General features: G+C 39.3%; 1 protein-coding gene across 3 annotated transcripts in view; it reads left to right on the forward strand.

Annotated features, from left to right (window-relative positions):
* The window catches only part of PRKG1 (protein kinase cGMP-dependent 1), a 1,107,834-nt gene that overhangs the window by 891,832 nt on the left and 194,444 nt on the right, over positions 1-21,558 (forward strand). For all 3 annotated transcript variants that reach the window (XM_032491411.1, XM_006181681.3, XM_032491412.1), the window contains exon 6: positions 19,105-19,182. In XM_032491411.1, the coding sequence (XP_032347302.1) occupies positions 19,105-19,182 (78 nt within the window). The remainder of the gene's footprint in view (positions 1-19,104; positions 19,183-21,558) is intronic.

Below are 21,558 nucleotides of genomic sequence, written 5' to 3' on the forward strand. Positions count from 1 at the left end.
GATAATGTGTAAGGGATAGTGTCTCAAAGGAAAACGGAGTATAAAGTAGATGGTAAAGAGTTGATAATTGGAACACATTAGGTAAGTAAAACAAAGGCACTATTTTAACAGCTCATTACCAAAGGCAGAAGGGTAATAAAATTACACTTCCCACATCCTTCTGTCCACCTGATAAAAAAAGGAGTGAAGTACTGATTCAGGCTATAACATGGATGAGCCCTGGGAACATACTAAGTGAAAGAAACCAAACACAAAAGGCCACGTCTTGTGTGATTCCATTTGTATGAAATGTCCAGAACAGACAAATCCACAGAGACAGGACATTATTGGTTGCCACAGGCTGGGAGAAGGCAGAATGGGGAATGAACGCTGGTGGGTATGAGCTTCTTGCTGGGGTGATGAAAACGTTCTGGAATTAGTGGCTATGGTTGCTCAACTCTGAATTTAATAAAAACCACTGAATTGTACAGCTTAAAAGGGTGAATTTTATGATACATTAATTATATTTCAGTTTAAAAAAATGGTTTGAGACTGTCCAGGTTAGTTATGTGAGTTAAAGAAGACGTTAACCTGTAACTCAATTCATAGGAACTGCCTGTGGGGAAGAAAGAAGTTGCTGTGGTCTGCCTTTTCCCAGTTGGCTGGCTGTATGCCTCTAGATCACCTAGATAATTGTTCAGGGGTACTAGTCACCTAGTCTGGGTGCATGCCTGAGGAATTATAGTGGCTATGACCATGAAGACCCAGTGAAAGGATTTTGCAAAACTCAGTTCAGAGGGGTTCTGTGTGTGTATCTGTGGTGTGGAGGGTGGTGTGGGGGGTAGTAGGTGTGGGGAATGAGTGAGTGTTATCTTTTTCAATGAATTGGCACAAATGTTTTCTAGCCTAAATCTTGCATTCTAGTAAGTGAACGTATAAACAATAGATCCTGCTACTGGGTCTGAATCTTTCCAGATAAGTCTTGGGTATTTATTTTTTTAGACAACACACTTTATTTCTCATATGCAACCCACAATGAGCACCTCTTCTAAATAACCCAGAAAATTTAAATTGCATCTATTTTCCACCTTACCTGTTCCAAGTAGAAAGATCTAAACAACTGAGGGAATGGAATGAGGAGAAGACAGTAATTCAGTCAATCTTTGCACTGCAAATCTACAGTGGTAACTTCCTGCTTTGCAAAACACGGTCCTTAAGCTGGTTTATTTAGTTTGACATAAAACAAAAAGTAAATACTGGTTTGGCCAAATTGGAATTTTTTAAGGCAAGACATTGAATCTTTACACTTCATTAGCCAAAAGGTAGCCATGTTTTCACTTTTCTTGTCGAGGGTTACTATTCCTAGCGTGGCAATGGGAGATTATCACCAGAGCACTCAGGTCACACAGACTATGATGAGGTCTTCATGTTACTGTGCTTAACCGTCCTGTATGCTTTTTACATTTGTACCTTTCAGATGTGCATGGTTCCTATTTACACATCTTATTGTGTTCACCTTACACATTTTTGAGAACAGAACCTACAAGCCTGAGTTCCTTTCATTTCCAACAAGATTTATGTGTGTCTCTCTTGTGTACTATGTGCAAAGTTAAACCAGTCAATTATCTGTCTGTAAGTCTTTTCCTTGGCCTCTCTCCTCTGGAGATCTGCCATTTTGGAAAAACACTCATTTATTATCATCTCCACTTCACTGCACTTCCTTAAGCATGAACTCTAGAAGGGAAGGAAAAGGTTGTATCTTCTTGTCCTGTGTAAATTTTGCCTAAGGTTTACTTTGGGCTGCTTGTAACCCCATGCTTGTGTTAAATAGATCCTGAGTGTACTGCTTCGAAGTTTAGTTTATTTTTGCCCTAAGGTGTGTTAGCTTCAGTAAAGTTTAAGTGCCTACTTAGAATTGTTTTTAATGTTTTAAACACTAATGACACTGTTTTCTTTTAACTATACCCAAATCCACCTCGCTACCAATGATTATAGTATATTAGTGCAATGTAACTTTCCTATGCTTGGTAAAAGCTTCTTAAAAATGAGCAATAGTGTTAAAATATGACCTAAACATTTGAAAAGATTCCCAGATTTAATCTGTCTTCAATCTGTATACAGGTTAAAATTTCCAGATGAAAAAATAAAAAATAGTATTATATAGAAGACCCTCACTGTTTGCAAGGGCCATGGCTTGTAACCTTCATGAATCCTCCAAATTCTGAATGCAATTAAGAATAGAATACTTACAGCAAGAATGAGTGAACAGCACTCCTGAGCAAGAGTGAAAAAGAAAGAGCACATATGGCCAACACTTTAACAATTTTTAAATTCCAGTGAAAGGAAGACATGAAGGTATTCATTGCATTATCCTTAGAATTTTTTTTCCAGAAGATTTGATATTTTACAGCTTCTAGAACATTGAGAAAATTATTTTTAATTGTGCAAAGTATGAAAATTGAATGGTAGCTGTCTTAAAAATAAAAGTCTTTGTCCATTTAAGATGCATAAAAAAAAATACAATACTTATGAAGCTTGTTTAAAAGTGTTGTCCTGTGACCCAAGGTGGTGTTTCTTGTTTTCCGTTGGACTGCTACTATGCAGGCCAGAAACTGACATCCTTGTCTCCCGCGTCCTGTTCTTCACAGGGAAATCAGAAAGCTTGGTGCATCAATATCCCAAAGTAGATAGTAGGTGATGTATCCCATGCTGCATCACCAACATACTAGATTTCTTTTTCGCCTTGCATTTAAATGTTTGCAAGTAGATTTCCTCCCAGTATAGTCCGGTTTCATCTCATTTGACCTCTTGTTTAGACTGCTAACCCTCCTTTCTACCAACATGACAATAAACATTAAAAAGTATTATTAGAGAGAAATGGAGTATCTTCTAAAACCCCTCAGAGAAGGCTTCTCAGAGGTAGCGACAGTTGAGTTGTGCCTTCAAAAGGTGCCTATCACCTGTGTCAAAATAAACAGGCAAAGTAAAGTAAAATCCAAGAAAATCACAGTCCACGTGCTTTACTGGGAAGAAAGTCTTTGATTAATCTTATGTCTGGACTTGGTACTCTAGTGTAGAGGTGCTTAGCCGTGGCTGATGGCTTGGAGAACTTGAATGAATACTGGTCACAGTTCTAGGGGTCTAATTTAGTATGTCTGGTTGAAGGCCTAGGTATCAGGACTCATAAAAACTTCTTGGTGATGTTAGTGGGAAGCTACTGTTAGAAGCCATATGACTCACTTGGTTGTGGTTGTCCATCCATAGGTGATTAGAAGCAGGGTATCTGACTTCCTGCAGGACATGTGGACAGCACGTATTCTCAGGCATCTCTCCTGTAAGGAATTACTCCCAGTTAAACCACTCTCCCTGCTATAGTCTCTCACCGTTGACTGAGCATTTTCGTTTTTGAGGAATGCATGTATTCATTCAATAAATACTTGAGAAGCTACAGTGTGTCTAGGTCCAGGTCTTTCTGACTGAACTCTCGTCCTTATTCCACATGGCTCCTTTGTTTAAATTCCATCATTGGCTCTTGTCCCCCATGAAATAAAGCCAAAATTAGCATATCATCTGAGGTTACCTTTGTGCCTCTCAAGTCTCAGATTCTACCTCTTGCTACTTAAACCTGGCCTCTAGTACTACTGAGAAGTGAGTAATTCTCTGTGCCAACCCTCCTATTTTTTGCTCCTGAGCATTTGCCCTTCCTCTCTTCTATCTGCCAGCCACTTTTTCAAATGGCTAGTTCTTATTCATACATCAAGGCTCAGATCAGCCACGAACGTTTCTGGGAGTCATTCTCTGAGCTCCATGCCACCAAGCCTTTCATGCTGTAAATAACCTTTAGCTAAGCACCTCTATGTTATTTTGAAATGGTATGTCTTATCTGTGTATGCCCGTCTCCTAGTGCAGTGCCTAACCTGCTCATTTGATTGTTTATTGAAATGGAGCTGATTTGGAGCATGGCATGTTAAGATGCTGCTAGAGACATGATATTTAAGATTTAGAGAAGTCAGAGCTAATAGTTTGGCAGTAAGAAAAGACGCAAGAAAAGGAATAAAAATCAGTCATTGGGTGGCTGGGTGGGAGGCGGGGGTGGGTGTTCATCATGTAAAACCATCTGGCCTGCTTGTCTCAGTTACTACATAAGACATAACCATATTATGGCTCAGGACAGTAATGGATGTGAGTAATGATAAAACCTAGGTCAGTCAGAAAAGGTTAAATACGTCCCATAGATGTTGTTTAAAAAGTAAAATGACTATTACAGTAGAAATGAGTTTTAACCAAATCAATTAAGAAAAGGAATTCTATAGAAATTTTGCTTATGGGGACAGATACCTCAAATACAACAGTACAAAGCTGTTGCCTGTGAATTTCTTCTCCAAATACGTAGGTTTGGAAATAATTAAACTCGTTCTCATTTTTGGATGCTTATAAACTCCTAAATACCTGTAAGAAACACCTCTGTATTCCATCTCAGGGAGTGAAATAGTTCAGATACGTGTTTAGCATTGTGGCTGCTACATAATTATTCTGCAAATGTTACAATTGAATACATGATTATTTTTAATTCTGATCCCTCATCTCAGAAAGGGAGATAATAATGAGGTTTTTGCTACCTATCCAAAGGGCTTCTTGTCATGATTGAAGTTAATATTTACCAAAGTTCTTGGTAAATTATCAAATATGTGTTAGTAATACAAATTTATTAATTTTGCAAAACTGAATGCAATATCCTGTCAAAGATATTTTTGTTTTAAAAATAGTATAGAACAAGCAGTGCATTAGTGCAAATTCAGGTTAATTCCACTTTACAAATACGTATCAGGCCCCTCCACATAGGGCTTTGCAGTGACTGTAGTTGAAGATGGAGGATAAAAAAATTTGTGGGTTCTGTTTTCATTGGGGGATAAGATAGATGCATAAATACTGAATAAGAACAAAAGGCAAAAAGTTAAAGGGTGCAATTGTAGAACAAAAGTGTTCCATGACAAAGAAGGCCTTTCTATTTAGAGAATCAAGGGAAGGTTTCTTAGAGATTTGGACTTTATAAGTAGAGATGGTAGAGCATTTCCAGGCTGAGGGAATAGCCAGTGCAAAGCAGACGAGTGAAAAGATACCTGGAAGACAGCTAAGGCCCCACCCTGGGATGGCTGGAGTGTGGAGGGAGAGAGGAGGTATTTAAACCAGTGCCAGATCCCAGAGGGCCTTCAATGCCACATCAAGGGGCTTAAGTGTTTTGCCATTGAGGAGGCTGAGCTAGTCAAGTTTTTGAGCCCAAGCGTGATAGGATTCCAGCAGTGTTTTAGGAGTCAGTGTCCAAGGATAGAATTGAGTACACCCCAACAAAATTCAAGACTTCAGATTCTCTGTGTTTGAGTAGTCTTCCCAGGATTACTACTGCCAACATGTGCTTTTTTCCTTCTTTCTTTTTTGGATTAAGAAAATTGATTCTCTGCAAAAATGAGTAGGAAGTCAGACTATGAGCACAGACTTCCTAAAGCAAACTTAGATTTAAATTCTGTCTTTGCAGTTTCCTTTTTGGGTGATCTTGGAAAAATTACTCAACCCGTCCAAGTTTCCATTTTGCTAGCAAAATGGAGATTGTAAGACCTCAGTGAGTCATTATCCTAATTGAGATCTCCTAAGCACATTATCTAGCATATAGTAAGCCCTGAATTAATAGTAGCTATAATTTTTTTATGATGTGAGTTAACATTGGGGTGTAAAAGTGAGTTTTTATAGTCATTATGAAATACTAAATCATACTGTGGTCTAGAGAATTAGCAGAATTTCAACTGATCATTTCTTTCCAAAACAATCTTTTTTTCTTCCATTGCTGAAAATAGGAAAATAAACATGCTGGAAGGCAGCCTCGACCACTGTGGTCCCATTTAAATGCAAATGAGTTAACCACCAGGGTTTCCACAGCAACCAAATTCTATAAGTCTATGTTTACAACACTAGCTGGATTAGACATACTTCCATAAAGTACATAAAAGCCTTCTGGGTGTTAGGATGACAAAGGTCCTGGTACTTCTTTTTAGTACTGAATATTTGCAGAGATACCGTGATATATCCTGTGGGTAGGAGTAGGAAGGCGGGTCCTTATGGAGATTAAAGGGTTGTTGCCAGTGTAGCACTGCCTTGTTGAATTTTACTGTGCTTAGGATCTGGGCTTTATCCTAGCAGGACAAGGAGTCAGATACTATGCTGTACCCAGCATACTTTTAGTACTTCAATTTTTAATATAATCTACTAGTGTCACCTGAAATGAATATATGGACCCAAATGCCAGCCTAGTACTTTCTGGTATGTGTGAGTCTCATGCAGGTGTGTGACTGTAATGTGCAGATCTTAGTTCCAGACTTCCTCCCTCCTGATTTCAAGGCACCTGGGAAGCAAACACATTAATAAGAAGGTTGTATGTTCATTTAAAGCCAAGGGGAGTGGCTCATCTGAAAGCGTAATTCATTCCTGTGACTGAGACTGATAAAAATATACCTGTTGACAATAGCATCTCTGGTGACCAAAAAATCCACCACCCTCCCATCTGTGATCTCTGACTTGCATACACACGACTCACCTTCTCTTTTTGTGTTCCATCACTAAGCACTCTCCTCCTAAGGGTGTGTTTTTTTTCTTAGCTGTGTCCATTGCACGGTTTTTTCTGTTTTTGTTTTTTTTAAGCTATGTAGGGGAAGGAAAATTTTCCTTGACTCTCTTAGGGCACCTCGCTGGGTCTGAAAATTGAACTGACAATGACAGATTAACAGAAAAAAAAAACATACAAATTTATTTAATATATGTTTTACTTGACACAGAAGCCTTTCTAAAGAAATGAAGGTCCAAAGAAATGTTTAGACCTGAGTGTTTTTATGCGAGGTTTGTTGGAGAGCAGAGGAGTAGGGTAGGTCAGGGAGGTTGGGGTATGTGGTGTAAGCTGGGGGAGACTTAGCAAGGCCCGTTTGCTGGATTTCTTCTCGACATCCCTTTGCCTTTGAAGATAAGGATACTGCTTTCCTCTGGGTGTAGGAAGGGCATCTCATAAGGGTTTTATAACCTGTGCCAGGGGAGAAGGGCAGGGGAAAGGTAAGAGTGACCTTCCTGCTTCTGGTGTTTTCCCAGACTCCTTCCGTTGAACGTATTCAATATGCCAAGTTGTCACATTTTGGGGTAGCACATCCTGAACCCCCTCAGCTACTTAGCTGTTCCCAGCCAGGACCTCTGTCTTATGATACAGTTTACCTTCCAGTTAAGTACAGATTTAGTTACTGTTACTTTCTTGATTCTGTCACTAAAATTACCGCTACCTGTAGTGATGTTCATTCTGAACTCAGAAACCTTAAGATATGTATAAAACAGGGGCTGGTGAGAGATATGAAGGTTCAAGAGTGTTTCCAGGGCTTTGATTCAGTGGGTGTGCACACGTTGTTAAAGCACTGAAATAGTGCTGCTTCAGTCAGTAAAAAGGTTTCAGCAGGAGCCCCTTGACTGCTGCCCCGGCGCATTCCTGGGGCCCTAAACCTCCCCAGGATCCTACTCCAGCCTGTGTCCATTCTGATTGGTTAGTGTCCTTACAGTACTCGTTAGCAAGTATTTTGTTTATCACTTTGGGTGTTAGTTCCAATAAGCATACTAATCTCACTTCCTGGAAGAAGCTTCTTTTCCTTTATCTCATAGTTCTTGAGGAGCACCTTGGTCTCACCCCAGTGCACTGTCTCTGCGTGGTTATATGGTATATTGAGGAATAAAAGAGGGGGCCGGATCATAAATGGTTCTATAACCATACCTCTGAACAAGACCATTCTCATAGCGAGTCTAGACAGAAAACATCCTCGAGGCGAAAACAGCTTCCTCCAATATACAAGGAGCCCTTTCCTCCCTCATGTAAACTCAATCCTCTTTGCTTTCTCTTCTTTCTGATCCTCAGTGATTCAAGATGCCTTCTTAAATTAAATAGCGTCTTCTCAAAGAGAAGTGTCAAATGTTTACTTTAAAATCCTAGAGAAGTAAAATATTGAGTGATTTGTACATACTTTTGACTCATTCCGCTCTTTTTGTTGTAGAGTTCATGAGAAACTGATCTTTATTTTCCCTTCTTGAGTACTGTATTTATTTTAGTTGCAACTGCAGAACATTATTTATACTTCAGATGGTGACTCTGAGACACTAAATTGTATGCTTCTCCGTGACACATTTCATAATCTGTCAGGGAAAACAATTTCCAAGTTCTACTGAAGCTAATTGCCTTTATAGATCAAATTGTTAAATTTGAGTTATGGTTTAATTATGTGAAATGGGAATGCCTGCTTGTCTCCTCTATAAACATTTTTATTCTGTTGTGAAATGAATAGATCCAAAATGAACTATTCCTCTTAGAGATTTTTTGGCGTTTTGCATGCCTGTGTTGATATAACTCTTACTTGTTGTGTTAGATGAGTATGTTTGCATCAGAAATCTCTGAAAGTAAAAGCAGAGGTTGAAAATCCATTTGGAAAATGATGTCATTGAAGATCTCAGTTAAACATCAAAGAAAACCCAAGCATTTATGGAATTTCAGCTGAGGTTTTCCCCTCCTTTGTCTGATATTGAGGGCAAGGATTCAGTTAGTCCAGGCAGCCACTGCTGGGTCAACAGCTGTCTTTGAATCATAAACGCTGAAGGTACTCAAGAGACTTAAAGGATAATGATGCGATCTGGCCACCTAAGACACAAAGACCTCAAGAATCTTTGAGATTCAAGGAAGGAAACCAGAATTCAATATTAGTTGAACAAAAGCTTCTAACAGTTTTATTGCATTCTGGAAAGTGCTAAATATTAGTTTGGGAAACTGGGTACTTGGATGTACAAAAAGGTAAATGAAAATGATTGCATATCATCAGACTGTAGGAACAGTGGGGTGGAGGATTGAGGGAAGACCTGAGAGCCAGAGGAGAAAACAAAGGGGTGAACTGAGTCAAAGTGCCATTTACTGAATGCTGATTATATAGCCTTTTAAAGGAGAGCCAGTACTTTCAACTCACGTACACCTTTTCAAAAGTGAAATAATTCAAAAATGAAAAAAAAATTTCCAATACTAGTGTTTTTATTAAGGATAACATTCCTAAAGGGGATTTTACATAGAAGAAAGGATACCTCCCTGTCCTGAAGATGTTATGGCTTTTGTAAAGAAAGGAAAAGTACTGATTTTATCTAAGTAGTGCTTGTGTAGTACGGAATCCAGTTTACACCGGGGTCTCGTATGCAAATGAGTACACACACACACACACACACACCCCCATAAAACTTGTATTAATCATTCTTATCTTTACTATATGTGATGCATTTGATATTTTCTTTTATATTCTGTTAAAACAAAACAAAACAAAAGAAAAAAACTGCTATAATCCACCAAAGAGATTTCATGATACTTTTAATGGGTTTCACTGAGCATGGGACACAGCAGATGGAATGATGGCTGTCCTTGGTCCCTTAGACTTCATGAGGATGCAAAGCTGCCAGTAATTCCTGTTTATCATGGTGACAGTCCCATTAGTTCCTTTAAAAAGCTACATCTGGGCCCATTGCAGGCTTGTTAGTTCTAACCCTCATCCAGCCTATTTATGCTACAAGTCAAAAATTAATTTTCTAAGATAAGCTTACACAGCCCCAGGACTTCTTGCTCAAGGGATTTTACACTGATCTCTTTCATCAGTATACTGGAAGAATTAGCCCCAGTACTTTGTTAAGGCAAGGCTGATTTGCAGGTCAGAGTGCCCTCAGGATCTGACCGTACTGGTTCCACAGTAGCTACCCCATCTAGAGGGTTCAGGCTTTCTAAGTGAAAGCAGTCCCTGGGTTTCAGGCACAAGTGGGTTCCTGTAGGCATGGGGTCCTGACAGCACATCAGGGGAAGAGCACAGGTGCCTAGTAGCTAGGCGGAATCATAGTACCGGGAGCAGTGGCTCAAGGTGAAGGAGTTTGATAAACAATGTGACAGGCAAGTGAAGAATGTTTCCTCAGGGCTGTTATGACATCAAGGAACGTGCCAACGGACAGCTGCGTAGACACAGATCCTCAGCAGTGAGGGTAGCTCAGACTCAGACTTGTGGCTCCAGCTATCTGTTTCTGAAATAGCTTTGGTGAACTAGTCAGGTTTGGTGCCTTGAGGGCCAGTGATTGATAGGCTCTCCATCAAGAAGTCTTAGATATCAGTATTTGATTACAAACAAAAGAAAACATATTTTCTGCCTCTATTTGGGTTTCTACTAAGTCGTCTGGGTTTTCTGGATGCTCTGTGAATCTGGCATGCTCACCCTCTGTGGCATGATGGTCCTTGGGGTTAAGGATGATGATGATGGTGATCTTAAAATCATCCTTCTGTCCCCAGGCACCTCACTGGAACAACATGGCGAGATTGTCCTGGTGAAAGGTCTAAGCAGGCAAAGTGGGTGCTTATGTTTGATGAGCCTCCAGTTTTAACTCTTCAGGATGTATTTTTTTCTTTTTCATCCTTCCTTCTTTCCTCCCTCCCCTCTCCTCACCCTTCTTTTTTTCTTTTTATTTATTGAAGTATAGTCAGTTACAGTGTGTCAATTTTTGGTGTACAGAATACTGTGTCAGTCATACATACACATACATATAATGTTTTTATATTTTTATTATAGGTTACTATAAAATATTGAATATAATTCCCTGTGCTATACAGAAAGAGTTTGTTTTTTTAATCTTTCATGATATATTTCTGTATTCCTTCTAGTCCACAGAGCTTTAATTAGGAATATCTCTGAATTAGACTACAACATCAGGTAGGGAATGGAGTTTACTGCTGTGATCTTTTGTGATAGAGAACAGAATGATAAAGAACACATGAAACTTGAGGTTGTCCAGGGAGTTTGAAGGTCACTGGATTAATGGTATTAGAGTTGGAAAATGACCCAATAAAAATAAGTGCACTTCAACCCTGTGAGTCATAAGATTCAGCAACTCTGACCTTACTGTTCTTTATGTAAACTGCATGTACTCACCATCTCTGTGCCTTTGCAGATACTGTTCCCTCTGCTTAGAAAGCTCTTCCTCCCCATCCAGCAGGGAATTGGTACTGGCCTGGGAAAAGCTGTGCATTATGTATGATAAATTACCTGTATACTGTTCTGTCTTCTTACACTAAGCTTCCCCTGAAAATAATAATATTTGCATGTATGTAGTGTTTAGAATGTGACAGACTCTGTGATTTGTGACTTAAGTCATTTAATCCTCACAATAACCTATTTGTGGAAGGATGATTGTATTTTGCAGAAAAGGAAACTGCACAGGAAGGTTAAGACACTTGCTTAGGGCTCCATTGTTGGGATGTGTAACCAGGCAGTCTGGCTCCAGTATTCATCCGTTGAAACGCAATGCTATGCTGCCCCTCAGGTTAGGGACTGGGTCTTGTGGATCTTTGTGGCCTCAGTGACAAGTGCAGCGTCTCGCTCATAGAAGACACAGATTAAGGATGCTGGGTGAAATTAATGAATGACTGTTTGAGAAGCCTCATGTTAAAGTTGTTGTCCAGCCCAGGAAATGTGGGGAAGTACTGGATATAAATTAAGAGAGTGTCCTGAATGGAAAGTGAGGCATGGCATGGAAATAGAAAAAAAATTCTGGTAGAGAAATGTGTATCCTGGATGCCCAGTTGGTTGAGACAGAATGGTGATGGTGTGTGGAAGGGAAGTAGCTCGAAAAAATGTTCTAGGCTTTGATTTGTTCTTTTGGTGTTCTGGTTAAGTTTGAGTGGTGATATGAGGAAAAGGTAGTTCTCCTTTAGGGATAGGAAGGAGGCTACATCAAAACTGTAGCCTTAATGAGGTTAGATATTCTCTAAGAAAACATGTTGTAATAGAGTAAGTCCCCTTGACAATTACTGATCCATGAGAGGGAAATGGCCCATTTATGACAACGTATATGCACTAAAAATATCATTGTCAGTTGTTAGTAGAGCTCTAGTTCTGTGATGAAATCATTGGTGAACATGGTGGGAAAGAGAAGGCAAAACATTTCTGGTTTACAGGTGCGATCCCTGGCTTCATGATAGAGTTTACCTGAGACTCCATACTCCAAGCCACCGAAATTCAAGAATAGCTATATGGAAAATGTTACGTTATTGTAATGACTAACTGTCATCTTTCTTGGCATCACTACATAACCTAAGTCCAAATGTAACTAATGGGCACAGTTTTACCAAATAGAGATGAATTTCTGGGCCAAGAAATACTTTGTTGCCTTCCTAACTAGCATGTTTTTTGACTGATAAAGCTGTTTGGTGATCCTGTTCTCCATTGCAAGGCCTTATCTTTGGAATAAATCTGAGGTATTAGGGACAGATAAGAATTTCCTTTGAGGATATCACTGTTGTAGGCTCCCAAAAGATAATTAGGAATATTTTTTTAAGAAAGTTCTTCTTCTTGGTGTCATACTCTTCTTCTAAAATATAATTATCCTCTGAAAAAATGAGGCTGAAATCATGACCCAAGACCATATGGTTCTTTACTTACTGAATTTCCAGTTGTTACCCCCTGTTTCAAACACGTCTTAGACAGGCATAGAAATGTGATTCTCACTGTAGCTGTTTTTATAACCAGTAGCAATATTAACAATTTATGTATGCCTTAATCATTAGGATAGTGTCAATTAATGGGTGCTCTGTTATTCAATCAAGACATAAGGATAACTCCAACCTTAAACTTAATTAAACTTAAGTATAAAGGGAAATAATGATATAATTTCTGACTGAAATAAATTAGGTGAGAATTTACTTTGGAATGATGTGTATTAGTTTATATTAACTGAAATTCAATTATAGATTGTTAGAATTCGGGACTTAAACACCAGGTATGTTTGGTATCAATAACTGTGAGTCTGATCTGAAAAGTGAAAATGAATTTTATGTATTCACCAGTGAGCAACTCCCAAGGGCACGAAGTGCCATATGTAGTGTTGTACTAAGCCTTCTGCCAAGTGTCAGCAAACCTGTGCAGAATTGTAAAAAGACTAAGTGGACATTTACATATTAATGTTACATTTTGAGAATCCTGAGACACATATATTAATATAAAAGCTACATCCATTTTTTTTCCCTAGTGGTTTTTCCTAACTCACAAATTTTGGAAATATTATTCCAAGATACTACCTTTGGCGAATACAGTGCTTACATTTAGACATGCTGTTAATTTTCCTTCCTCTCTCTCTAATCTCTGATTTATACCTGAGCTTTCCCATTCAAAATAAGGGGTTTGAACTAAATCTATCCTTTATCGAGGTTATACGTTGAATGCCTCTTGTGTGCTAGGCATTGTTCTAAGGGAAACAGTGGATGTATCGTTAAGTCTTCTGTGTCCTCTGAGCAGTAGATGACAGTGGGAGAGGGTCACAGCAAACAGAGAAGAAGGGTAATTTCAAACCATGAAGGTTGTGATAGAAGGTCTTGCTCACCGGAGGCTCAGTTGTGCTGTGATTTGTAGTTGTGTTTGTCATCAAGTAGTCAATAAAGGGTCCAGTGGCATTTTGGGCACAGTAAAGCATGATCACACAGCTTCAGAGACCTTTCTAAAGTAAAATTAAAAAAAAAAAAAATTAAAACAAGGACATCCATAGGATAGAAACTGAATGAGGGGAGAAGGGTCTATTGAGTGCCAAATTCTGGGGATGATCCAGTCTGGGAAGCATAAGGCACAGAAAGAAAGCCAGCATTTCTGAAACAGGATGAATGAGGGTGAGAGTGGAAGGGGGATGAGGATGGAGAGTTAGGGGCCAGAATACGGAGAACTTTATAGACCACAGTAAATTGCTAATGATTTTAAATGCAGAGAAAAGTCTTTGGAAGTTTTTAGCAGTACAGTGATTTCAATTGATTTGTTATTTGAAAGGTGACTTTGGTTATCAAGAGATGAATAGGTGGAATGATGTGGAGTAGGATGAGTGGGCAAGAACCAAAGCAGGGAGGCCAGAGTGGAGGACATTACAAAACCCAAGATGTGACTTTGGCTTGGACTAGGGATTTAACAGTGGAGGTAGTACAGGACAGCTGGGCTCAGCAAAGGTTTCGGAGGTGGAGGCCTTTCTAATGGATGTGGCTCTGGACAGTGCTAGAAAGATGGTGAGAAAGGAGGACTGCTTCATTTATGCAATTAATGTTTTTGAGTCCCTATTCTGCACCAAGCTCTGTTAGACACTGAGGATATTAAAAGGAACAAAACCAATCACAGTCATTGCCTTCAATAGAAGTTAAAATCTGATGAAAAAAATGATTAAAATATCATACAAATAAGTTCATTTGGGTCATCTTTTCTTAGATTCCACATATAAGTGATATCATATGATATTTTTCCCCTCTTTCTTACTTCACTTAATATGATGATCTCCAGGTCCATCCATGTTGCTGCAAATGGCATTATTTTATTCTTTTTATGGCTGAGTAGTATTCCATATATATATATACACATACACACATACACACCACAACTTCTTTATCCAGTCATCTGTTGATGAACATTTAGGTTGTTTCCATAATTTGGCTATTGAAAATAGTGTTATGCTGCACACCAGAAATTGACACAACATTATAAACTGACTATACTTCAGTATTTAAAAAATTAAAAAAAAAAAACAAAGCCAAAAAAAGAACCCCAAAAATCATAAAAATATATGACTACAAGCTCAGAAAAAGACAAGAAAGAACCCTAATTTAGGCAGTGTGTGTGTATGTGGAGTGGAGTCAGCTATGCCAAGTCTGGGAAGGCTAAGATCTGAAAAAGAAGTAGGGCTGGAACTAGGCGAGAAGCCGTGGGGGTTCAGCAGTGGGAGTGCTTGGTCCTGGTGGTAGGAAGGGGGTGTGACACAGTTGAGAAATGGACCTCCAGCCACCAGGGCTGGAGCACAAAGTAGAAGAGAGTGAGAAGAGGTCTGTTCAGCGCCACCTCTTACTGGGGATATGACCTCAGGACCCATCCGGTGAAGGCAAACCAACTGAAAGAGAAAAAGAACCTGGGTCCTGGGAGGACTTGCTGAACCAACAAATTGGCCAGCCCTGGAACTGCTCAATTTCTAGACTCCTTGTTACATGAGAGACTAAATATCCTTATAATTTATGCCGTTTGTTCAGTACACGTTTAGTGAACACTTAGGCATTCTTATAGCTATAAAGGGCACAATAGGGAACAACATAAAAATCCCTCATGGAGCTGACATTCTAGTGGAGGAGAGAGTTGATAAGTGAGTGAATGAATGATGTGTTAAATGTGGGGCTGAAACTTTTCACTCTTCCTGGCCATTCTCCCCACCCAGAAGCTGATCTGAATGGGAGAGCTCCCCTATCTTGTGACTTCCAGCTGAGTTCAGCCAAGGGGCGCCCCAGCAGGAGACCAGAGGCTGGAGAAGAAGGTCTGAGTATTTCTCCCTTAGCTCCTTTCAAACCAGGCTGGGGTTTGGGAATGGATGTTTCTTGTCAGAAGCCACAGCCTCAGCTTCTTTTGAGCTTATCTGTCACGTGACTCCAGCTCTTAGCAGGGTCCAGTAATCCTGCTCCCTGACCCTTCACCTCCAGCACTCCTTGATCCCCTAACCCTGCCCAACTCCATCATTCATCCTTCTTTGATTACCTCCCTCTTCCAAGGGTGCAGTCTTTTCTGCCAGAACCCTGGCAGATGTAGGTGGCAAGTTGCCACATAGAAAATTAATTCAAGAAGAGTCACAAGTACAGAGGAGAAGAATAGACTTAAAGTACTGGTCACATGAGGTCTCCTTGAGAAGGTGACATTTGAGTAAAGCTATGAAGGAGGCATAATATATCTGGGATGGAGGGGCATATCAGTCAGAGGGAAGAGCCTTTGCAAAGGCCCTGAGGTGGGCCTGGGGCTGGATATTCAAAGATCATCAAGGGAAGTGGTGTGAACAGAACAGACATAATGAGAGGGAAAGAGGTGGGAGGTGAGGTCAGTAAAGCAAAAGGACAGGAGCTGTGAGTATGTTGAAGCCACTGTGGGACACTGTACATGAGTAGAGGGGCCCTGCAGGGACGTGAGCAGCGAAGGGACAGACGCTGACTGTGTGTTAATAGAATCACCTGGCTATCATGTGGGGAAGGGATCCGAGGGGCCAGGCAGGAGCAGAGATCCCAGTTAGGAGATGACTGCATGGATTGGGCAAAAAAAGATGGCGGCCATAGCAGCAGATGGGAGCAGGTGGTTGAGTTCTGGGTATTTTCTGAGGGTGGAGCCAGCCAGGTTTGCCAACAGAGCAGTTGTGGGCCTGTGAGACAGAAGAGTTAAAGATAACTCCAAGGTCTTTGGCCTGAGCACCTGGAAATGTGGGGCTGGCAATGCTAATACTGGGAAGACTTAGGAGAAGCAGGACCAGAAAAAGGATGTCAGGGGCTCAGTGCTATACATGTGAAGTTTGAGGTCTGTGCCAGACTGTGTTTTGGTGGCCCCCAATGCACCACATCTCCTGGGGTTCCCACCTTTGTGCAGTCCCTTCCCCTTATGCCTGGATTGACCTAGGGACCTGCCTGAATCCATTGAATGCAATGCAAGTGGTACAGGGCCTGTTCCTGGTTTGGGTCTTGGGAAAGCCTGGCACCTTCTGTTTTTGCACCCTCGGAAGCCAGCTGCCATGCAAGAAATTGGCCCACTCCCAGACCACCATGCTATAGAAAAGACTGGGCAGCCACACAGAGAAGCTCACGTGGAGGAAAACAGACTGACAGTCCCAGCTGCGCTCTCAGCCGGAGACCAGCACCAAATGCTCACCACAGGCGTGAGGCATTACACCTTGCAGTTATCCCAGACAACACCATGGGAAGCCAAAGAATCATCTAATTAACGTACAGTATCAAGAGAAATAATGAATTGCTCTTTCAGGTCTTAAAAAAAAAAAAGAAGAAAGAAACATATCGTGCATTCACTCTCAACTGGATGCAAATAAATGGGACTAAAATATTACCATTATCACTAATAAAATCTAGGCTAGAGAATGTAGCTTAGGAGTGAGAGACAAATAGGCTTCCCAAACTGGACCCTCTATTTGGGAAGACTTACGTGACCTGTCTCAGAAGCCAGGACGGGGGCAGGTTTCGCGATGCTGGGGAGCAAATTCTTCCCCTGGAGAAGCAGCAGAGTGCCAGCCCTCTGTGGGGAGCTCCTTCTCACCGGGAAGAGAAGAGAGGGCTGAGATGAGCATGCAGATTAAATGATACCATCTCCTCTGGTGCAGAGTGAGGAAAGGAGCAGAAAGTGGTTGTGAGTTTTACTGACTGAGTTCCATTCACATAGAAAGAAACATCAAGAGTGGGAAAAATGCTCCACCCCTCCCTGTCCCCTGCTGCTAGGGATAACGCCTCCCTTGTCAGCTGTACCTGCTACTACCTGTGCTAGCCAGTACAGCAGCTCCTAGCTATGTGTGAGTATTTACGTTTTAATTAATTTAAATTAAATACATTTCAAAATTCAATTTCTCAGTCACACAGGCCACCTGTCAGGTGCTCCATAGCCGCCTGTGGCTTGTGGCTCCTATGCTGGGCAATGCAGCCACACAGCATTACCACTGTCAATGCAAGATCCGCAGAATGGTGCTAACTTGAGATTTTTCTTACTCATCTTTGTGTCATCAGTGCCTATAACCAGGCCTGACTCAGGTGCTCAGAAATGTTTGTTGAATGTTTACATATCTGCCCATCATAAAGGTCTTCCCATTGTTGCTTTCTGAGCAACGAGATATGAAAACGGAACACAGATAATCTTGTTAAATAAAGTAAGTCAGTGGAAGAATAGGCATTACAGAATCTTATTTTTGTTCAGAAATAATTATAGGCACAAAGATATGTGTTTAAAAGTCTTGAAAGATACACACCAGACTATTCTCCATCGAATGGCTGAGATTGGGGGAACAAAATAAGGAAGAACTTTTTTACTTAAAAAAATTGTTATTAGGAAAATATGTTACTTTAGAGTAAAAAATAGTAACAGATTAGGTGAAGTTAAAAAAAAAGGTAACAGATTAGGTAGTTTATTTTCTTGATATGTAAAGAAAATCATAGCTATTCTCAATATCATGTATTAATAAAAGGCTATTTTAAGAGTGAATTAGATGAAAGTATTAAAAAACAAAGTGTTGAAGTATAAGGACAAATCACAGCCACTGGCCTGATGAATATTGCATGCAAGCCATGAAATCTTGTTTCCTAAGCAGGGTGGAAAGTAGTTTTCTTCCCCAAGATGTGGCTGCCTTGCTAAGCTGCAGAGAAAGATAGGGCCAGATGGCATAGTTCTCATTTTCTGTTACACCTCCCGACCCAGCAACATGCTTTCTCCCACCTGTCCTATAGCAATTGCTTTTGTTCATTGCAGGAGCAATCTTCACCCTGGGAGTGGACCTAATGACTGTGTCCGAATCAGAATACTAACACACTGCCTGTGATAATCCTCTTGCAGCCTTATTTTGCTCCTTGTTTGGTACTTTACAAGCTCACAGATGCTGGACCAGAATTCAGTACCTAAAATGAAGACATTCTGTTTGACAGGGCCAAATCTCAATTGCTGAAGCAGGGCATTAAAGCGTGAAGCAGTGCCTTAAAAAGTAACTGGGGTCATCTGATCTGCACCTAAAGTTAACCTGATTTCAAAATGAAGATCTGTAAAAATGCTAGATGCCACAGTAACTTTCTCAGGAAAAGAAAAAGGAAAAAAAAAAAGAAAAAGGAGAGGTGGCTATCATTACAAGAAGACTAAAACAGAAAGAGAATGACAAATAAAATAATACAGACAGACAAGTTCAATGATCAGGTCTGTTTTATTTCATGCTCAGTTGATGGGAGAAAAGAATATTTTCATCAAACTATTAAAATGAATGAATTTAAAGATATGAATATAATCACCCAGAAAAGTGCACTAACAAAATAGTTTTTAAAATGAGCATGATTGAATAATTTCTTTTTGATTACTGTGCTCATTGACTATTATTCTTAAATAATGATGGATTCTAGGCTTGGTTGAGTAAACTCCATGAGGATGAATTTGTCTCTCAGGAACTGATACTTGAAAAAGTTGAGCTGTTCAGTAAATTGCTCCTTTCTTAACAGTTTTTTCTCTTACTGTTTGTATTTTTCAGACTCACTATGAGAATGGGGAATATATCATCAGGCAAGGTGCAAGAGGGGACACCTTCTTTATCATCAGCAAAGGAAAGGTAAGTTTTGGTGGCACTTGAGAGCCAAGTACCAGGGATATCTGGTGTTCATCAGCGACCCCTGGAGGAGCACAGGTGCAGGGTCTGGAGCTGTATGAGTTTTTCATTTTCTGAAACTGATAAAGGGATATTTGAGAGCAGATCTCCTAAAACTGATGAAAGAGGAAGAAAAAGTATAACTTTGAAGGCCAGTGAACAGCCTGAATTCTTTAATATAATAATCATGATGCTAAATGCCACTGATAAGTCTGCAAAAATGGAGAAGTTTCCATAATTAAGATTATAAAATTAAAAAAAAATGACTACAGCAGCTTTAAAAAAATCCTTAACAGGAAAAAAATCCATCCAGTCATTAGGAGCAGTAACATTGTATTAATGAAACATCTGGACTTTCAAATCAGATGGCCTATGTTTGAATCCAGCTATGAAACTTACTAGTTTTAGTATTCCTAGGCAAGTTATTTAACACTCTGAGGCCAATGAGGAAATAAATATATTCATGTTTTACTGTATCTTCATGAAGAAATACTGAATGGATACTAAAATTATTAGATGTGGTGAACTATAGGGGAAGGGATAAATATGGGGTAGACAGGTATATAAGTGAAAAATCATTATTTATTATATTTTTAAATAATTCACTGTTATTAATAAATTTTTTAAGAAGCTAAGAAATTAAGTGAATTGGAAAATGAAGACTTGTATATTAATACTTTAATATTGCTAAAAATACCTTGTTTCTTTCAACAGTGAAGTCCTATTCATTTTTGCATTTAAGTGTCATTGGACTGTGTGCAATGTGATTTGAACTTATTTTGCTTTATCATAAGTGATCATTAAAGAGAAGTTATGAATACTAAGTATATTAAGAGACTGGAAAGGAAATGCAGGTATAAGGGGATTTATATGGCAGTTTTCACTTCTATAATTATCACTTTTTAAAAAAGTAAATTTATTTATTTTAATTTAAATAAGACTGACTTCGGCACCTTATGCTTATGTTAAAACAGGAGAGGGAATGACAGAGCCACAGGAAACAGGATATGGGACAGATTGCAAATCTTGCTGGATCACATTTTAAAGAATCCTCTTTGGACTAATTTTGAATTTAAAATGTGTATATATCGATGTTTACACCAGTGGCATAGCACACTAAAGGGAAGAAAACACTATTTATACTTTTATCATACCTGTTCTTTTGACTGATATCAGAAAGCCTGGGATAGAAACAGAAATCAGAGACTGGCTTCCTAAAAGGCATCATGAAATGATGTGTCTGACCACACTTAGTGGTTAAAACTGTATCTTATATTTTCCAATGTGAGAGGATAAGAAACGTTAAGATTTTGTGGTTTACATATAAGTTGTTAGGGCTTACCATTCACTGTTTTATTCTTAACATCGATTGAAAACTCAGGGAAAATTGAAAATCCTCATGGCTGTAAATGATTTGATTGGTCACAGGGAGACTTTTTACCCTAACAATTCTAGATTCATTTTTCTACATTATATTGCTACTTCTTTGGTATCATGTAATGATATGCTTATTTGTTAAGATAAATTTCTGACAGGCTTCTGTGACTACCAAATTACTGCAAAGTCCAGCACTGCCTGGAAAAAAGCTGTGGTTAGTTAGCAACCAGTTTTAGCTGAAGGTGCACTAGTGGTGCTGTTTTACCAGTTTTCCAATATGTATAAACAGAAGTAGCATGGAAATTACAGCACCGGAGCCCATTCCCTTGGCAACATTTTAGAGCACAGTGGGGATTCTGGGAGAGAAGTAGTAAGAATATACTGGACTCTTTTGACACATTCCAGATTTTTTTTTTAAACCAGGTATAGTTTTTTCCCTAACCTAGTTTTTCAGGTCTCAAAACTTAGCTGCTATGATTCTTAATTATATAATAAAGTATGATGGGTTAGTATATGAATTATATTAATTCTAATATTAATGCACTAGAGTCACCATATTACATTTTAAGATGCATAAGTCCCAATGGGAAGGAATAGAAAGTGAGAAGAGTAGTAAGAGTAGGTTCAGATAAGCAGGCAAATACGTTGTAGAATTGAAAAGTTCTAAAACTATATGCCTTGGTTTTGATATACAGATGTCAATTTGTTTTCATATACATTAAAAAATGTATAAAGGATAACCGTGACAAAGATATTTTCTTTGTTTCTACGAAACTGGCTTTTCCTTAGAAAATGTGAGACAGACACACACAACCGGGGAGGAGCTGTAAACCTACAAATGGATTTCCCTTTGTTCAAGTTCATTTATCTAAGTATAAAATGGTTTTTATTCTTCCACAAAGCACATTCACACAAAGGGAAAAACTTTAAACTATTTGTTTTTCCCCCATTAAACCTGTATAA

This window comes from Camelus ferus, chromosome 11 (assembly GCF_009834535.1).
Source record: "Camelus ferus isolate YT-003-E chromosome 11, BCGSAC_Cfer_1.0, whole genome shotgun sequence".
Classification (NCBI taxonomy): domain Eukaryota; kingdom Metazoa; phylum Chordata; class Mammalia; order Artiodactyla; family Camelidae; genus Camelus; species Camelus ferus.